This window comes from Nanorana parkeri, unplaced genomic scaffold, assembly GCF_000935625.1.
Source record: "Nanorana parkeri isolate BGI_ZX_2015 unplaced genomic scaffold, ASM93562v1 scaffold1583, whole genome shotgun sequence".
Classification (NCBI taxonomy): Eukaryota; Metazoa; Chordata; class Amphibia; order Anura; family Dicroglossidae; genus Nanorana; species Nanorana parkeri.
Window position 1 is genome coordinate 240,735 of NW_017307851.1, and position 20,447 is coordinate 261,181.

Sequence of the window (20,447 nt, forward strand, 5' to 3'; positions counted from 1 at the left end):
AGCTCCAATCCTATACATCACCTCAGCCTCTACCTACCCCCATCCTACCTCTTCATAAAAAAAAACCCACCACCACACAAACCTGTCTAAACCTACTTTTTTTAAATGTTGCCACCTCGTTTGGAAAAACCTTTCCCCCTTAGATACAGAACCAATGGAGAGAGTTAGAAGATTGAATATATCTTCTGTATTCATTGAATCATCTTGCATCATTAACATAATCATGAGCTTTACCTCGGAGTCAGAAGATGGATGTAAACAGCATGGCGTGCTGGCAAAAATATTGTTATCCTCTGTTGTTGGAACTCTATGATTTAATATAAAATACAGTTACTACTATCCCTCTAAGATTTTTGGATAATTCACAGTAAACAGTGACTAGAGCTGTGTAACGTGTATCATAGGTAGATCGCTAGATTTCACCGCACAGCAGAACTTCCAATACTAGCCAATATGGCTAAAATAACTCAAAGTCCAAGTCATTTTGACCTTTCTTTCCATGAGTCCAAAAAGGATTAAGAACCAGTAACAGTCACAGACCTGCACCTCTGCTTAGTCTAAAACAGACCCATCAATTTGTTAAAAAGATAGTGGTCTTGCAGACAGAGGGAGGTGCAGGGAAGGTAAAGGGGAAACAGACATATAGCATCATTGGCGGCATAACATACTGTATACCATAAATGTTTCATCTGCACTTAAATTACAGCAAGCACTTTTCTGATTAGACACCTTCTCTGTACTGAAGGGCCTACCAGGTTCTAGAGTCTATGGTCCCTTCAGAACTCAGTAAGGTCTTCTCCTGATGACCATGAGCTGGTTAGGTAGCACATGCACAGTGAAAAACTAGCTGTGTACACTTGGTCATTCGTCCTCATATTTCGGTGGACTCTATTCTCTCCAACCTGGATGGTGTCCAAGGTTTCTTGTCCTCGGCTGGAGGTGTTGTGACCTTTGTATTTACCTCACTGATCCTTTGCTCCAGTTGTTGGTTTTTCTGATACATCTCAACGTAATTGAGCTGTAGCTGTTTCTGGTATTTTATCACCTTCTCCTTCTCTTCTTGCCAAGTACGTCTTTCCTCCTCAAAGTCCAAAACCAGCTGATCCCTTTGTTGTTTCTCTAGGGCTAATTCTAACTGGAGTTTTTCTATGTCTTTCTTTAGGGTCACTACTGTGTCCTCGCTCTGTCGTTTCATCTTGGCCTCATCACTCTCGCAAAGAGTGTCTCTCATTTTTTCATTGAGTTCTAGGGCGTATGGGTTATTACCTACGTTTGATAGGGTCTCCTTTAGGTCCGAAATCTCTTGCTCGCATTGGCTAAGCTTCTCTTTCATTTGTTGAGCCTCACTTTGCTTCCTCTGCATCTCGTTCTCACAGATCTCCAGACTGACGCTTTTTGAGCTATATGAGTCCTTAATGGAGACAATCTGCTCCTCCTTATCTCTCAGAAATACCTTGGCTTCTTTTATTTGTGTTCTTAGACCTACTATCTCATTAAGTTTCTGAGATACATCAGACTGGGAATCTTTCAACTGTTGCTTTAGCAGTGATATCTCACCAGCTTTTTGACAAACCTACAAAGAGAAACACAAATCAGTAATGTGAAATATTTTCAGAAAATAGTTTTTTATAATAGACAGAAAGGTCATATTCTATAAGTTGTGAGTAGGACAAGTTGTATAGACAGAACTTGAAAACCTAATCTGCAGTCCAAAGTTGAACACCTCAACTGAACATCACAGCCTCAATATAGCAACGTGTGATGTCAAGATACTGGAAGCAACACTTTGTATTCAGCTTCAGCCTGATCTATTCTTGGGTATATTACTGTGATTCTTGGGACAATGCCAAGCTCTGGTGTCTCAAGCAGAAGTCGGGACCTGCTATATGGCAATCCTGTCGCTACAGTATAAAACGTAGGCAGAGCCATAGCTGTAAAAGAAGCTTATACTCGTTACAGAATACAGTAGTGGCATTGGGGTCAGCAGGAGAAACCAGTCAGAGCTGGGGTTGGGGGGTACCCAGGAGACTGACACTCCCAGAAGGGTTGAATTTCCTGCAGACTTCAGCAGAAGACTCCTCAGGATCTGGGTGGTGTTCATTGGCACAGGCAGCAGGAAAGGTATTTATTTACTGACTGGATAAATACTACAGTAACAAGTTTGCTTTAAAGTAAACTGTTACGAACTAGGCCAGTTCAGAGGATATCATGAAAAAAATGCATGAGTTGAAGTGATCATCAGCAAAAATTGTATGTCTGAATAATCAGTAGATCCTGAGGTATAGACAGTGAAATGATGACATTTTCTGTAAAACTCTAGTTTGTCCCCCCTCTGTTCCTTGCAAAGGCTTCCTATTAGTAAGCGGGACCACTTGCCACATTAAAACACCAAAAAAAAGCCCACCTGGAGCTTTTAGCCATAATGTGCTCAACATATCAGCACATTATGACAGACTTCTCTGCCAAATCGATCATCTCCAGCGCTGCGCTCCTCCTTCGCTGGCGCTTCCATCTTCCCCTGGTCTTCTCCTGGGTTTCCACTCTCCGGGCACTTGACTGGCCAGGTCCCAATGATGTAACTCCCATGCATGTGCACAAAGTTTACTTTATCTTAGAATATATATCTTTTTTATTATTTTTTAAAATTTTGCCTTAACCCTTTAAATGTATTTTGCCTTAACACACCCTTTAAATGTATTTTGTTTGCAACTAGCATATGCACCCGAATCTGTCTTTTTATCAGCCTCTGGTCAGCTCCAGCACAGAAGCACTCGGATTGGGACAGGGAGGGGCAGCACTAGCAGCCAATCAGATGTGCTGACAGGGAACATTTTAATTGTTTATATAGCTGTTTTCTTGGAGTTTACCCTTAAGGAAAAAAGGCTTATACAGATTGATTCCTGTATAATATTTGTGTTTTATCAGTATGTTCAGGACTTTTCAAATGTATTTTTAATGAGGTCAAATATGAAACATTGCATGAATATTATATATAAAAACCTGCAGCCAGCAGGTGGTTACTTCAAGCAAAAGCAGCAGTAGCATTTTAGGTTTATAAACCAGATGCTGTTTTTGAATAAACCTAAAATACTAGGGAGATTAGATTACACACACTGCAGAATGGCCTACTTAAAGGAGAACTATGAGGTGAGTGCTTTTCACTCACCTCATAGTTCTAGCCGACCTGTGACAATGAGACTGTCACAGGTCGGCTCAGTAGATCGGGAGGTGAGCAAACATATACCGGCGTTCGCTCACCTCTCGATCCTGTCACGGCTCTCTGCCGTGACAGGGGAGGGGCTGGATTCCCCCCTCCCCGCTCCGATCCGCCAGCGCTGACTGGCAGAACGGACGGGGGAGGGGGCGGGCACAGCTGGCTCTGCCTCTAGATAGGCAGAGCCAGCTGTCACTCACGCAGCTGGGCGGATCTCGACATTGATGTCGGGATCCGCTGCGGCGTCTCAGTATACTGCGAGCTGTAGCTCGCGATATACTGAGCTTAGGGTAACGGGAGGACACTAGTTTGTGTCCTCCCGTTACCCTAAGGAGAACTATGGGGAAAAGCTCTGACCCCATAGTTCTCCTTTAGGAAGGACACACTCTTTTGCTTGTCCATGTGGACCTATCTGGCTTAATTAAAGAGGAACTGAATTCTGGAAGCGGTGGCCAAGAATAGGCAGGCCACAGGACAAAGAACAAGTCACCAGTATTTCTTGTGGTCTTCCTGCAGCTGATCTTTCCTCCATAACTGACTAACCATAGCTTGATTGCAATGTGTCTCTTTGTGGAGATGGCCATTTTGGCAGAGGAAGGGCTTTGCTTCCTCATGCCAAAGGATCCAGCAATGAGAACAGTGAGCAACATAGTAATTATATCACCAAATCTCACTATAAATCTCCTGAGACTAGAAGTCAGAGGCAGCAGAGCCTTATATCTCATACTGCAGATATAAAGCTATGAGGTTGTAGGCACGGGAAAAACACAGGAATGGCCTTCTTTGGAAGAACACACTATTTGCCTTCTCCAGGTGGACATATGTAGTTTAGTTAAGGAGGAACTGAACTCTGGAAGCCGTGACCAAGAATAGGCAGGCCACAGGGTATTTTGATATTTGAACAGTTGTAAAATACAGTTGTAAAAAAACAGTTGTCCCCCATAGGACTAGCCACCAGTACCATGGCATGACTTACCATGGCTTGTTCGCACTGTGTCTCAGTGTGGAATTGGCCATCTTGTTAGAGGAAGGGCTTTGCTTCCTCATCCTAGAGCCTCCAGCAAGGAGAACAGTGAGAAGCACAGTAATGACATCACCAAATCTTACTGTAAATCTCCTAAGACTAGAAGTGAAAGGCAGCAGAGCCTTATATCTCATACTGCAGATATACAGCTATAGGGATGGAGGAATACTTGGGCACACTAAAATACTCATCATACTAATTTTGAAAAGGAATTCCACAGAAAAGGTCAATTTTTCCAGGTAATGCTTATGCACAATAAATATTTCTAGATGTCCTCTATACAAATCATATATCAAACCTTCACTTTCAAGTTCAGCTCCTTCCAAGGAGGAGTTCAGCTCCACGCTAAAGAGGTCTTCCAAGGAAGAGTTCAGCTCAACTCTAAGGAGATCTTACGAGGAGGAGTTTAGCTCTACTCTAGGGACGTCTTCCAAGGAGGAGTTCAGCTCCACTCTAAGGAGGTCTTCCAAGGAGGAGTCCAGCTCAACTCTAAGGAGGTCTTCCAAGGAGGAGTTCAGCTCAACTCTAGGGAGGTCTTCCAAAAAGGAGTTCAGCTCAACTCTAAGGAGGTCTTCCAAGGAGGAGTTCAGCTCAACTCTAGGGAGGTCTTCCAAAAAGGAGTTCAGCTCAACTCTAAGGAGGTCTTCCAAGGAGGAGTTCAGCTCATCTCTAGGGAGGTCTTCCAAGGAGAAGTTCAGCTCAACTCTAGGGAGGTCTTCCAAGGAGGAGTTCAGCTCCACTCTAAGGAGGTCTTCCAAGGAGGAGTCCAGCTCAACTCTAAGGAGGTCTTCCAAGGAGGAGTTCAGCTCAACTCTAGGGAGGTCTTCCAAAAAGGAGTTCAGCTCAACTCTAAGGAGGTCTTCCAAGGAGGAGTTCAGCTCATCTCTAGGGAGGTCTTCCAAGGAGAAGTTCAGCTCAACTCTAGGGAGGTCTTCCAAGGAGGAGTTCAGCTCCACTCTAAGGAGGTCTTCCAAGGAGGAGTCCAGCTCAACTCTAAGGAGGTCTTCCAAGGAGGAGTTCAGCTCAACTCTTGGAAGAGGCCTTCTAAGCATGTGGACATTGTTGGGCGGTCTTATCGGAGAGTCCATCATGCTTTGGCAAACTGTCATGGATGCATAATATTCAATTGTAAAATAAAATGTTAATAGAAATAACAAGGGGCTCCTTTACACTTTTATGTTCCGTTGTGATGTGTTACTGCACACACGTTAAGGTGCGTTGTGTCGTACAATAACATGTGTTGCATTAAAGCAGCCTGTGCATTATGAACTAATGCCAATGCATCACAACACACTACGTGTGTGTTGTGGTGCACTACAGTAGGGATGCACCGAGACTGATACTAGTATCGGTATCTGTGCCAATGCCAAGTATTTGGGCGAGTACTCTTACTCGCCCAAATGCTCCAATGCCTAGCCTAGCCGCGTCATTAGACGGCGCCCGGCCTTCTGATTGGACAGAAAGCTGGCTCCATGCTCCCTCATCACTCATCAGGAGAAGCATGGGGGCGGCTTCCTTGCTAATCTGGAAGCCAGGTGGCAAGTCAATACACGCCGCCTGGCTTCCTTAATGGGACTTCCGGTATCGGTACCGGGGAAAAAAATATCGGTACTCGTACTCAATACCGAAATACGGGTATCGGTGCATCCCTACGCTACAGTGTAGGTTTGTTGTCAGCTACTGTGCTTGTGCATTGGGACACTATTCTAAATGAATGTCACCTCAACGCACTGCATAAAGTCAAATACCTTAAGCTGGCCATACACTGATAGATTTCCCTTTTGGATTTCCATTGTATAATGCCATCAGAGACTTGACAAATGTCAGAAAAATGTTGTTTGATTTCAAAATTTTTCGATTTTGGAATGAATGGAATTTCTGAAATGAAAACCACATTGAATGTTACAATTTGGTTTGTTTGTTTTTCATCCTGCTCCTTCAATTTTTTCATCACCGCGGTCGGAAATAATAGTCGATTTAACCCCATTAACTAATTGAAAATCGAACATGTGAAATGAAATTTCTCAAGCAATATTCTACCGCTATGTCCAGCTTTATGGTGCTTTGTGTTGACATTCGATTTAATGCACATTGCCTCAAAGCATAGGAGTGAAGCCAGGCTAAAACAATACATATAATATCACAATATATAAACCTGCCAACCTAAAAACAAAATGAAAAATTAATGAAAACCATTACACTTTGCCTTTAAGCATATCAAATCTGCCAAAGCAGAAATGAAAGGGTGTCACGCTGTGAGTCTGTTATCAGCTCTGCTGGAAGCAGCTCTACTTTATCTGGAATTTTTTCGGCCCAGTTCCAAAATTCCGACAGATATGGTGGTGCAGACGCTCTCAGCCTCAGTATCTCTAGTGCATACTTTAGCATTACTTCCTGTGTGAGTTTGCTTACATCTATTATATATTACAGTTTCACTGTACAAAACATATATATATCAAAGAGGCAAAAAAAGGAAAGTAAGAATAACGGGTCACATATTTAGAGTGAACTCCGGCCCTTCAGTCTTGCACAGTTGTACTGACTCCTCTCCTGTATTGAAATTGCTTACTCTGATTTCACTGCACACTGTGAGCTTCTCGCAATGTGCTTTAGAAGCTGCAGCAAGTCAGATAAAGCCTGCCTCATTTCCTGGCTGGAGGACATCCAGCATCAGCTAGTCCAAGGATAGGCAAACTCTGGCCGTCCAGATGTGGTACAACTACAAATTCCATGAGGCATGGGAATATTCTGACAGCCACAGGCATGACTCCCAGAGGCAGATGCATGATGGAATTTGTATTTACCTACTCCTGATCTAAACCTTTCCTCCCCAGCCTGACTATCCCCACCCACCCCTTTCAATTATTGGATTTTAGTTGTAATCATTGAGGCTCAGCATCACATGTGGGCATTACCTAGGGTGGCCTGCATGCACATATGGTCTGCCTAGGAATACCCACTCCTGTGGAATGACACCCACCCATCAAGGGATTTTAATATTTGAATATCTCCTCCCAGGAGGAGCCGCTATACATGTGTCAGTTTTCTTATACCCAGAGTTCAACTGTAAGACATATACATTAAAAATATATTAAGACCCCCTAAATCTCCTAGATTAATCTGGATCAAGTTATTCAACTATATTTCACAATATCAGCAATATTATGAGCCTACAGAGAGCAGCCATTCTACTCAAAGATCGCCTAGATTGTCTGAAATTTCACAGATTTAAAGCCTATCAGCAGGTAAAAAACACCCCCCTTGCCGTGGGGCTACACCTGCACTGCAGGGGTTAACTACTCGTTTATGACTAAAGGAGTAAAGGACTTTTACCTACCTGATTCCCGTTCCTGCTGGCTCCAAGATGCCTGCAACCACTCTTCCCTCTTGTGAATTGGAGGCCTGATGATGTCATTACATAGAATGCAGGGACCATAGCCTTGCATTATACATGCGCACCCTGAGGGACAGTCCACAAGCCAGGGAAGAAGGGGGAAAAGGTGAGCACCGGCCATTGGCGAGTGGAAATCAGGTAAGTAAAAGTGGAGTAGCCCCACTGCAAGTGTAGTTTTTTTTACCCAGTGATAGGCTTTAATACTGGCATAATAAAGCATGTAAACAAAAACTTTACATTGCCATTAAAGTGAATGAATAGTAGGGATGCACAGATACCGATACTAGTATCAGTGGTGATGCCGAGTATTTGGGCGAGTACTCATACTCGCCCAAATGCTCAGATGACTCGCCTGATACTTGAGCTTCCGGTATCAGGAAGCTGAGCAGCCAGTCATTACATGCTGCCCGGCTTCCTGGTTGGCCAGGAAGCCGGCTCCATGCTCCCTCATCACTTCATCCCTTGTGACGAGGGAGCATGGAGCCGGTTTACTGGCCAATCAGGAAGCCGGGCAGCGTGTAATGACTCACTGCCTAGCTTCCTGATTGGTTGGGAAGCTGGCCAACCAGGGAGCCGGACAGCGAGTCATTACACGGCACCCGACTTCCTGATTGGCCAGAAAGACGGTTCCAGGCTTTCTCGTCACCTGGTGATGAGGGAGCATGGAGACAGTTTCCCTGCTAATCGGGAAGCCGAGGGGCCAGTCATTACATGCCGCCTGGCTTCCTTAATGGGACTTCCGGTACCGGTATTCCGTATCAGCGAGTACCGAAAAAAAATATTGGTACTAGTATTCAATACCAAAAAAATGGTTTAGGGGCATCCCTAATGAATAGCCAAAAATGTCTTTTTTTGTGTTAGATGGAGTAGGAAATGGTTAAAGCCATGTCAGTTAATGTTTTGCTGTCTGTGTCCTTTTGGGGAGATTTCCCTTAACTTCTTGTCTCGAAGACTCACCTCTCACCACTCATTTCAAATTTAAAAAAACTTTCTGGCTATACATACCTTTTAATGCTGTTTTCATGTTATCCTGATAGCTAAATATTGTTACCTTTAGAGAGAGCAAGATGTGACAGCCAAAGCAGTTGCAAAACAACTCTACAGCCCTCACATGAATTGAGCTTGATTGCATGTAAGCTAGAGCTAAATCCTTCCTTCCATCTATGATGTATATGTAGAAGCTAAGTACATTTGATGGACTTAAAAACTAATATTCTCAAAAAAAACAAGTCAATTGCACCCTACCTCCCACTTGGTTTCCTCAATCGTTGGAAGAAACTCTGACTGCTCTTTCTTAAAGGCCATACACTTTTTCTCCAGTTCCTCCCGTTCTTGAAGTAGCTGTGCAACATCATCCTGAAGCTTCTTCTTCTCCTGCTGGAGCTTGAAGATTTGCAGTTGCAACGCCTGCTGGGCCCTCTGTGCTTTCTTAGACACTTGTTGAAGTTTGTTGGCATAGTTTTGTCTCAGGTCCTCCATTTCCCTCTCCCAGATCTTTTGCTTCTCCTCGAAGACTTGAAAAATGGCAGCCTCACTTTTGTCTAAGTTCCTTTTCATATGTATCACCTCTTGCTCCTTTTCCCACAGACGGTCCTCCAAGTCTTGTATTATGTCATCACTGGAGGGGGAGTGGAAAGGCAAGGACTCATTGAGATGGTTGAGCCGGCTGAAAGAAGAGGCGCTCTTACTGGAAGATCGTCCACTATCTGAGGTAGATATTCCATTATATCCTACTATATTCTTCTCTAAATAGGTGGTCCCAATGCGGTTTATATGGCTTGTCGACGCACTCATTGGGCCAACGTGCTGACTGTAACCAGTCCCATACGTGGGTAAACTGGTCAGTGAATTGCGACCAGAGTCTGACAGACCTCCCACCTGATTTGAAGACCTGTTGTGACTGGCCTTCTCTAAACTGCTCTTCAGGACTGCTGGACTGTTGCTGTTTCCATGACCAGAACTTTTTCGATTCTCAGTGATGCTGTTATTCAAAGGTGGGCAAAGGTTTTGCATGGAATGGAAATTCTTAGGAACCACTGGTTTGAAGGCAGATGGTCGAACCAAAAGCTCATTATTCTGTAAAAATAGAAAGCACAAATTTAGAGAAAGTATTAAAGGAGAACTATGGGGTTTTCCCCATAGTTCTCCTTAGGGTAACGGGAGGACACAAACTAGCGTCCTCCCGTCACCCTAAGCTCAGTATACCGCGAGTATACCGCGAGTAGCTCGCGGTATACTGAGACGCAGCAGCCAATCCCGACAATTATGTCTGGATCCACCCAGTTGCGTGAGTGACAGCTGGCTCTGCCTATCTAGAGGTAGAGCCAGCTGTACCAGCCCCCTCCCCCGTCCGATCCGCCACTCAGCGCTGGCGAATCGGAGCGGAGAGGGGGGAATCCAGCCCCTCCCCTGTCACGGCAGAGAGCTGTGACAGGATCGAGAGGTGAGCGAACGCCAGTATGTGCTCGCTCACTTCTCGATCTACTGAGCCGACCTGTGACAGTCTCATTGTCACAGGTCGGCTAGAACTATGAGGTGAAAGAAAAGCACTCACCTCATAGTTCTCCTTTAATGAATCAGGATATTCTAGTAGGCACATTTTCCTAACAAGCTGTAAACAGGCTTTTAGGCCAAAATTAAGCCTGTGCTGTGCATTGACACACACAAAACACAGTAATGTGTTGCAATGAGTTATGGCGTGTTGAAAGGCAGCTGTGTTTCCTAACATTGGGGTGCCATTCAAAATGTGTGTGTGGGAAGTCAAAGTAACGTGAACACGGATCAGGTTTAATGGTTTTACATGAGACGGGTAGAAGACTCTCAAGTTACTGTTGGGAATGAAAAATGAGACTCTGACCAGAGTGCTTTTGTCATGAACTTTGAGGATTAATTGCTCCTTGGTGCCTGCAACTACAGAGGTCAGTGAGGGCTTGTATTATTCATTTACTGCTTGCAAAGAATACGTAAATACTTAAATGTCCATAGCCACTGGTGAACTTCAAGAAGACCTCTAGCCTAATAAAACTTTAAAATAAGAACTAGGCAATCATCAAATGACATTAAACAACATGTTTTCCCATTTCCCAAGGAACACATGTGTCTGCATCCTTCTTCAGCCTCTAGTTATGTTTTCATTACTACTATTTGTAGAGGGGAAATTTGTAGGGATTTCCACTTAGCTTAGTGAATGAGGTGAAGCTCTGCTGACTTCCATCAGCCAATCATGTGCAAGCAGCTATGGGAGAGGATCAATTCCCATCCAAAGCTGCTGACTGGCCAATACTGCCTGAATGTAATTTTTCTAAAGTTCCTTAAAAGAGAACTATGGGGTAACCTTTTTATCCCATAGTTCTCTTAACGGTCACAGGAGGACATATACTTACCTCCTCCCGAGATACAAAGCTCAGCATATAGCAAGCTATTGCTCACTATATACCAAGATCATTGCAGCCGGAACGGATCCAGACAATCCTGTCGAGATCCACCCAGCTGCGTGAGTGACAGCGGGCTCTGCCTATCTAGAGGCAGAGGCAGCTGTGCCCGCTTCTTCCCTGTCCGTTCCTCCACTCAGCGTTGGAGGATCAGAGCGGGGAGGGGGGAATCCCTGCAGGGAGCGGTGACTGCCAGTCACCGCTCTCTGCAGGAAGATGACAGGAAAGTGAGTGAGCGATGGTATGCGTTCGCTCACTTTCCGATCTATAGAGCCGACCTGTGACAGTCTCATTGTCACAGGTCGGCTCGAACTATGAGGTTGAGTGAAAATCACCCACCTCATAGTTCTCCTTTAAGCTAAAGTCTGATGGCCAGTGCCTCGGCACATAATTTTCCATTATGTGTTCTCACCTTCTCACTCTTGCGCTGTTCTACATTGATGTACATTGAGTTTTTCTCTGTCTTGTAACACTTTTCCTCCCCCGAGTATCGGTTGGAGTAGCCGTTCCTGGAGCTGTCGTTTTGCTTGAGACTGTTCTGGGTTCTAGTTCCAACACTCTTCATAGCAAATTCTTGATCATTGGCCACTCCACTGCCTACAATACCCATAGTGCACTGGGAAGGAGAGTCGGAAGATCTGCTGGTGAAGGAGTGGAAGGACTCTTGGCTCTGGTAGGTCGTGTCACACAGGACAGGCCTTGAGTCTAGTTTTGCCATGGCAGCACAGAGAAGGATGTGTGATGAGAGTTATTGGCACTGCAAGACAAAAATAGGAAATGTTGTATTATACTGTATTCCTTTTTTATTCAACAGTGGGCATGCAGTCATTAGGTCCCCTTCCTAGCAATTAACAAAAATTCAGAAAATGTTGTGCCCCATGTTATGGCCTTTTGAAATTAAGATGTAAAGAAAGCTTGTGCCCACTATTCTGACTCCGATCGTTGTGATAGCGAAATATATCCCTTGCTGAGACCTCTATGCCTGGCCTGTATAAGCAGATATACTCACTGCGGACAATCCTCGTCAGATAGCTGAACTCGTCAATACCGATTCATTCAAAAGAGGTGTTTAATCTTTAGCATCAGGGTTACAGCAGATGATAGGAACAGCAGTTGAACGGTTATAGTATTGTGCGGTCAGAAAATGATGCCTTTCCTCCGTACTGTGCAGATTACCTGTGTGTCCTTGTTACATGTGGCTTACAACTGTGGCCATGACACAGGAAGTACTGCACACAGGAAGAAGGAAGGGGCGTACACTAGGGGGAAATACATCGTCACATGAGGAATAATTACAGAAAAACATGTACATTACAACAAAAGGCCACTAGATGGCAGCATAGGATAACACATGCTTCAAACCAACTATGACTGGTTAACGCAACATCTAGTTTAGAATACAGAAAGAATTTGACAATCCCAAATTGAAATTCCAAATCTGTTGCAATGTCATATACCTCATAGCCACGAGAGTACTTGTTGCACCACAAAAAAAGTATTATAAATAAAAATGTGTTCCATAATTTATGAATTAAACTATTATATTATATACACTGTATATATAATTAATTCATAAATTATGGAACACATTTTTATTTATAATACTTTAATACTTTTTTTGTGGTGCAACAAGTATATATATAGTGGCAGTGTGTGTGTAGAGTGGAAAAAGGGTCACCCAGGACTCTCAGCCAGAGGGTTTTCTGGATTGTAGTTGGAATCCTGGAGCCGGGAGATTTCTAAGTGAACTGGGAGGGAAGAAATCTCCATTCCTGGGCCCGGGCTTTAGTGGTGACCAGCACCAAATGATGGTGCACCTGTGCACAGCGCTTATGAGGAGGATGCTGGGTCAGGTTCAAGGCTCTACCTGGGGACAGAGGAGGTCTCAGGAGGAGTCAGGAGGGCTCCACCCTGGGACCAGTCTGTGGCTGGCGGACGGAGGAGTGTGTTACCTGTGTGGTGAAGAGTGTTTGGTAAACACACAACCTAAAGTCGGGGGACTTTGAAAGTGCTATTTTGCTGAAGAAAGAAAACTGTACTTTGTGTTTGAAACCCCTGCGAGGGTAAACCTGTGTGGACTTTTGAGTTGGATTCAATAAAAGTGGGCAAGGAAGCCCTTAAAAGAAGTCATACGCGAGTGGATGCGTCCTTAATGAGCTACCATTGGAAGCTAAATCTCACAATAAATATATATATACACACACACACACACTGTTTTAGGTAGATTAGAGTCAAGCCTTATGACCTCATTCAAATACAGAAGCTCAAAGGCTGCAATTCATTTAGCCCTTTTGCTGAACCAGCAATGATAAGTATTTAAAAAAATCAAGAAAAATTCTGAAAAAAGGTATACAGAGCTGTTCCATTACCACTTTTTTTTTTTTTTGAATAAACTTTTTTTATTTTCATACAAAGAGTATAAAATGTACAAAATATTGAATCATATACCAAATGGACATTAAAAGTAAAATATACTGAGAAGGAAACAGGTTAATGATCAAAACATTTTCACATGTTAGCTTCCACTCCCAATTTGACAACATTTTATATTACCACTTTGAAAACAATTTTCCTTTTTAGACCCCTTGATTTAAACATTAATTTAAATATGTTAAATCCATCAGATCTCTGTCAACATGGAGAAGACTTGATTATGCATCCTCAGAATACTTACAGGGTTATTCACAAAAGGATCAAGAGTTTGGAAAAGGCAGGAGGAGTGAACAATCTAGGACAACATAGCTGAACTGGAAAATGAGCTGAATTGGAGAATTTTTCCAAATCAGCTATTTTGGCCTAGATTGTTCACCGCTCCTGCCTTCTCCAAACCCTTCACCCTTTTGTGGATAACCCTGCAAGTATTAAGTATTATTTATAGTCTCTGTTCCTGTCAAGACCAACCAGTTGGAACTCCATTAACTTCTTAGCTATTGGCTATTAGTTATATTCATTTTTTGCAACATCTGAGTGTATACTGTATAATCGACTTCAACACTGACTTATTCTGAGCTGTTTCTCTCTGGCCTCCTCTAAAAGGATTTTCTTTTATTAAATGCTTCTCGGTTTATACACTTCCCAGCTGAATCTGTCCCCTCCAGATGTCTCACTGAACTTTAAGATTTGTCATCAGCGTAGGATGGAAGTCTGCCAGTAGAAGCTTCTCTACAACAGTGGTACACGGGCCTTTTCAGCCATCACAATTGCAGTCATGCTAGCTTTATAGCTGTCGATGTTCTGTAATAAGACAAAGTTGGCACAATATGTATGCTAACCAGAAGCTCCATTGAATAAAGAAGCAACCATCCACATGTATCCTCTTAAATAGGGAGCATAAGCCAAAGACTGGTACTCTCCACTATAGCCAGCGAGACTATGCCTAATAATTAACTTCTACCAAAACAACTATGACGGTTTTGGAAGATGACAATGAACGAAAAAAACTTAATTTTGCTGATATAATATTAATAAATTAGTTAATGCCGCAATTGATGTACCCACAGCCACCTTGCCAGTGATCTCATGTTTGTACCCATCCTGGTCTATGTTTACATCTCTGCATCCCGTCCCTCACATCCACCTCTGGTCTCCAGTTGACGTACAAGAGGCCGGGCTTGTTGTAGTGCATTTGATTGTTTACTGAGTGAGTCCCGGCACCACACAGAGCCGTCTTTCTGTATCCCAAATAGAGGCTAACGGGACATGGAAATCTAGCATATAAACTCAAGTCTGAGACGTTTAAAGGTTGGTTTCTTCTTATTCGGCTTGTAAAGCAGTTGTGGTGCATTTACCTCTTGTAGGGGCCTCAAGTGCCACCCTGCCATCATCACCTCACCAAAGGACCGCACAAAATATTCAGTGTACATAATGTTATAGAAAACTGTCAACGAGTGTGCAACTGCTGCGGGAAATGGTCAGAGACTGCAGGCATGCTACAGGAGATGGCCAGAGACTGCAAACACTTTACAGAAGTTGATCAGAGGCTCCAGATATCATACAGGAAATGGTTAGAGACTATAGGCATGCCACAGGAGATTATTAGAGACTGAAAACACATTACAGAAGATGGTCAGAGACTGCAGATATGTTACAGAAGATGGTTAGGGACTGGAGACAGGTGATTATAACAGACTGCGGACATACTAAAGGTGAGGGTCAGAGACTGCAGACATGCTACAGGAGATGATCAGAGACTGCAGACATAGTATGGGGTATGGTCAGAGACTGCAGACGTCGTACAGGTAAAGGTCAGAGATTGAAGACATGCTACATAGATGCACTGTTTCAAAGGTCATGTTGCAGGAAAGAGTCAGAGACTGGAGACATGTTACATGGGACTACCAGAGATTACATCCATGACAGCCTCTTAATCAATCAGTTCTCCCATATTGTGCCCCTACAGCTCAATTAAAATAACTGACAATATAATTTGATATTCATCTCAACAATAGAAGGGAAAGGACAGTAAGTAAGACAGTAGGTAAAGTAGGTAAAGCATTAGACTAGAAGAAACCAGTCTAATGAGTAAGAAGCACCTTGGCAGAGAAAACACTAACTACCACTATTGGGGTCCGAGGGCCATGCAATAAGTCCCTTAAGGCTACATGCACCACTTGGGTAACAGGTTGGGCGTCAAGGGTTTATACCCTTTAACTCTTTAGACAGCCTCAAAGTCGAGATTACAGGGCCATAAGCAGCCCTAGAAACACCAGCTCTTCCAACAGCAGGTGTATTGATTGTGATTGATGTATTGAGATTACTGTCACCCTGGAGAAGAACATTTGTGCAATTAGCTACACCTCCATATGACAGTTCATGCATGCAACTTGTTAGAAGAAAAAAAGGTAACACCAAAAGTTCTTCCCTCCAGAACTGACATTTGGCTACTTTTGATGTAAGGCACGTTATCTCTCTCCTCATTAACAACTTTGCCCGTGTATGAAGTTTTGGTCCCTCTCGAGTTTCTCGCCTCGGCTCTGAACTTTTGGCTCCCCTCCCTCTACGCCTCCCTACCATGCTCTGGCCTCTGTGCTGTCAAAGTCAATTTTTCAGTCGAGAGATTTCCCCAGTTAAGTGTTTGCTGTGAGAGCTGCAGATGAAAGTGAGTTGAAGTAAAGGTTATGTGTGTAATGTTCTCTCCTGTAGAGAAAATTCATAATTTGCCAGTATGTGTCGGGCTGTGTGTGAACTTATACTTGCAGGGGAATTTGATTACCAAAAACCCAATCTCCGCCAAAAAATGAACACAGTCCTAGGGGATCAAACAGGTTAAAGATTCATCTTGGTTTCTACATAATTATATCTCTTTTTTCACACTTATAAAGAGGACTGAATCCCACATGGTTCACAAGAAAGACAAGCTGCAAATCAATGGAGGATTCAATTGACAACCTCAGCACAGAACATTGCAAATATTAACACAATTTCGATCATCCCGTTAAATATTCAGAGCTGTAAACACCAAACACAAGTCTACCCACACTGTTGTATATGGCAACAACTGTTTTGTTTCCAAGTGCCAGCCAATTCAGATCACGATTTTTAGGGCCAACTGTCACTAGAACTGATTTTTTTAGCTGTTGACTAGATTAGCTTCCAAGAACTCTTGGGGAATCACCTGACTCCCCTGGTTCTAGCCATCACTCAAGTCAAAGTCAAATGATGGTGGCAGTGCCACACTTCCAGAATGACTTTTCTAAATTGCATAACAGATATAGGCAGTCCAGCTTAGAGTTGGAGAGGCAGAGACACTACTACTGTGGCAAAACCCTACCTTTGAAGCCTGTAAAGTTGATCCAATAAAAATCTAATAGGTTCCTCAATCCACTAAACAGCATGGATGGACAAATCCCCCACTGCAGGTATGCAACTAAAATCACTGTTCGGCCAATAATTTTCAGCCTGGCTTCTTCTGATCAAAAGATGTCAAACAGAAGGCTACCAACTTATTAAAATTATGTAAGAAATGTCTTTTAATTAGAAATGTATAAGGGAGAAAATAAGAGAAGTTCATTGTTAGGGTTTTCATACACTATGCATTTCCATCTTGCACAAAATTATGGGCAGGTACACTTTGGGAAAAACCATTCATATTACATGCACCAGCCTAATTGTTGGTCTACAGACATGCAAGAACAGCTTGTGTTCTGCCACTTTTAATATGGTTCCTGGGCTGTGACCACACATATCAGCAATACCATGAACCTACTCCATGCATGGTGTCATAGGCAAGAGCATATGATGGCAGACATCAGGCTGGGAGCATCTTTAGGTCAAATGGGCACAAAAGAGTATGAATGTGTGACCAACAAAATACATAAGAGGCCTCATGTGTACACATTAGCGGACATCACATGTTTCTACAATGTCCCTCACGTGGGCCCAACCTACACAATCAATCATGTGGCTTTGCCATGACTGTAGCAGTTGGATGGAACTGGGAATTTTGTTTGAGGTAGGAAACTAGCATTTGATTCAACTTTCCATCAGGCACCAAAAAATATTGGTGTTGGAGTTGGCCATCAATCCTTTTTACAGGCCAGTAATCAGCTAGTCATTAATAAAGATCTTAAAAGATGGCATGCAAAACAAATGGCTCATTCCTCCCATGTGATAGCACCGGTGTTTGGCAACTGGTTGCTCAATCATCTAGTGCTGTCACATGGAGTTAGGTAAAGAGTCCCCAGCCCTGTGTGTGCTCCAAGTCGCTAAAGTCAGAGCTTACACAGGACTGGGGACTCTCTCCCTGCCCCCGTGTGACAGCATTTGCTTCCTCGCTCCCAGTGGCCGAACATAGCGAAAGAATGGTAAATATGTGCCTCTCTTGTGGCCTGTTGCTATACCCCATATGGGTTCACTTTAACAGAAGAACTATCTCAAAACGACTGCAATAACATGTATGGATCCATTTACCCAAAAAAACGATCATAAGGCAAACTATGTGTGCTAAGACCATCCAGCCGTGAAAAGATAAGTCACCTCTTCTCGGAAATTCTTTCATCTCTGTCACAGTGTTTGCCCGTACTCCGGAAAATTCATCTGTACAGTTAATTATTAAGCCCCCTTGTACTTTTGCCTGCTGCATGAAAAACCAGTTCCCCTTCTCATGATTCATGTAGAAAACACAGATCATGTTTCAGCAACTGATCAATAGCATAATTGGTCAATGACATGAATGCATATGTGTGTACCCAATAAAGTTTGGAACCAACAGCTGCAGTCACAGTACACGCTCATCCATTTGCACTCATGCTAATGACTGCCATTCTACAGGAGCTTGTTAATAAAATGATCCCACTTATATAAAGCAAAGTCCAAAAAGAATTAACCAAAAAACACAGAGCACTACTCTGCATTAAACCAGACGCCGTGGCAATATCTTTAACTCGTTAGCAGCTGTGACAATGGCATTGTCTTTTGCTGTGCTGTTGCTTGCAGGATGTGGTAAAGTGTTGGTGCATTGTGTCCTGGCAGCTTTCAATTTTAGAACCTTATCTTATTCTGACCCTTAGGCTGCCCCTAAACCTCCAGGTGTATATAAAGCCAAAGTAACAAAGGTTAAAAAACCCCTGTCAGTTTATTTTTACAATTCCTCTTCAATCTTGGCCCGAGAGACGCAACATGAAGTTCTGGATAGTATATCGGTCTATGAATTGCAGGTCTGCACTGCATCTGAGGCCTGAGTATTCCTCCCAACTTTCTAAGATGGGAAACAGGGACACCTTCCAGCATAATATATGTAGGCAATGGACACATTGCACTCCTGACCGGCAAGACCCTTGTATTTTTCAATGGGTGCTGCAGTGACATGCAGATGGCGTTGCACATGTACACAATAAAGGAAAAGTCACCGGCACACCAAAATTCCTTGTGCACCTTTAATGATGTCAGATGGTTATAGTATCACAAGTAATGCAAGGTTTCGGGACCATAAAAAGCCCCTTATCAGGTTCCAAATGATAGACAGTCGCTGCAAATCAAAGACAGTTCGGAGCTTTGGTCTGTGTATGGGCTAGGGTTGTCACCTGGCCAGTATTTTACCAGTCTGGCTAGTAACAATTGGCCAATGGTATTAAGATCTTCCCGCCGGAGAAATGTACATATGTGGCAGCTGGGCTTTCCCAGAGTGCTCACTAATACACTCACAGCACAGTGACCGAGCTGTCACAGACACCACTGTTTACGTTCAGGAGTTGGTGGGTTAGTTCTAGGGATGCTCCGATACCGATACAGGCATCGGTATCGGCGGCAATACCGAGTATTTGCATGAGTACTCGTACTCGTGCAAATACTCCGATACAAAAAACGAGTACCTGTGCCGCGTCCGCCATCTTCAAGGACCCGAAACCGCCGCACACAGGACCTCCATAGCGTCTTCAATGAAATAACTAAGGCTTGTATGGGGATACAATCCTTAGTTAGCAATGGCATGATAAATATTCATTTCATGTTCATTTCATGTACTTCATAATATCAAGAAACTGACCTAAAATCATGATTTTGTATTGCTTTAGAAAAAATGTGACCTGTCCCTTTAAGAAAAAAGTATCGGTACTCGTACTCGGTCTTAAAAAAGTGGTATCGCAGCATCCCTAGTTAGTTCCAATCATGTGACCACTGTCTGTCACAATGATCACATTGTGACAGATTCAGATTTACAAACTGTTCAGTAAAAAGATATATAGGCAACTCTATAGATTTGGGTAGAGAAGCAGGCAAGGTGCTATAAAAGATGAACACTGTAATAAAGTATGGAACCTCTCATCAGGTAATGCATGCTCCTAAGTCAGTTTAAAGTGCTTTTCATGGCAACGTAGCCTTACATGGATAACTTCTATCATTATTCCAGCAATAAGTGAGTCAACTCTGCAGTATTCATAGGATGCAGCATACTTCACACAAAAATTAAAGATTAAGACACAATCATCCTTATGTAATGCATTGCAGATACAAAGAGTCACGGCGAACATTAACCAGAACATTCAGGGAAGATTCTTTAAGTTCTAATCACACAGCTGGAAATATATCATAATTACCTAATCTGTGTATTAATCAACGTTGCATGTTCTCCATGTCCTATGAGCACGGAATGTCAGTGTATGCTGTCAGAGACACGGTGCACAACCTTTGCTCCTACAATACCTCGGTACGCTCATGTTTACTCTGTGGCAGGCATCCTACTATCAACAATGTGGCAGAAAAATCAAATAAAGCAGGAGTTCATATAATTTTTACAATAAAAGACCCCCACAATGGATTGCTCAATATCAACTGTAATTTATCATCATCATCATCATCATCACAAGTCCTGTTAGGGACAGGGGTGGCTTCTAATGTTTTCAAGCAAAAGAGCTTTAAAAAGATCATAAGTATTTTATTATGTTTATA

The 20,447-nt window shown here is 43.1% G+C and overlaps 1 protein-coding gene across 1 annotated transcript in view; it reads right to left on the bottom strand.

The window, feature by feature from the left end:
• Positions 1-635: 635 nt before the first annotated feature.
• The window catches only part of LZTS3 (leucine zipper tumor suppressor family member 3), a 75,079-nt gene continuing 55,267 nt past the window's right edge, over positions 636-20,447 (bottom strand). Inside the window, exons 2-4 of the mRNA XM_018570700.1 lie at positions 11,476-11,820; positions 8,878-9,708; positions 636-1,573 (exon numbers count right to left, since the gene is read on the bottom strand). Of these exons, the coding sequence (XP_018426202.1) occupies positions 872-1,573; positions 8,878-9,708; positions 11,476-11,781 (1,839 nt within the window). The 5' untranslated portion in view covers positions 11,782-11,820 and the 3' untranslated portion in view covers positions 636-871. The remainder of the gene's footprint in view (positions 1,574-8,877; positions 9,709-11,475; positions 11,821-20,447) is intronic.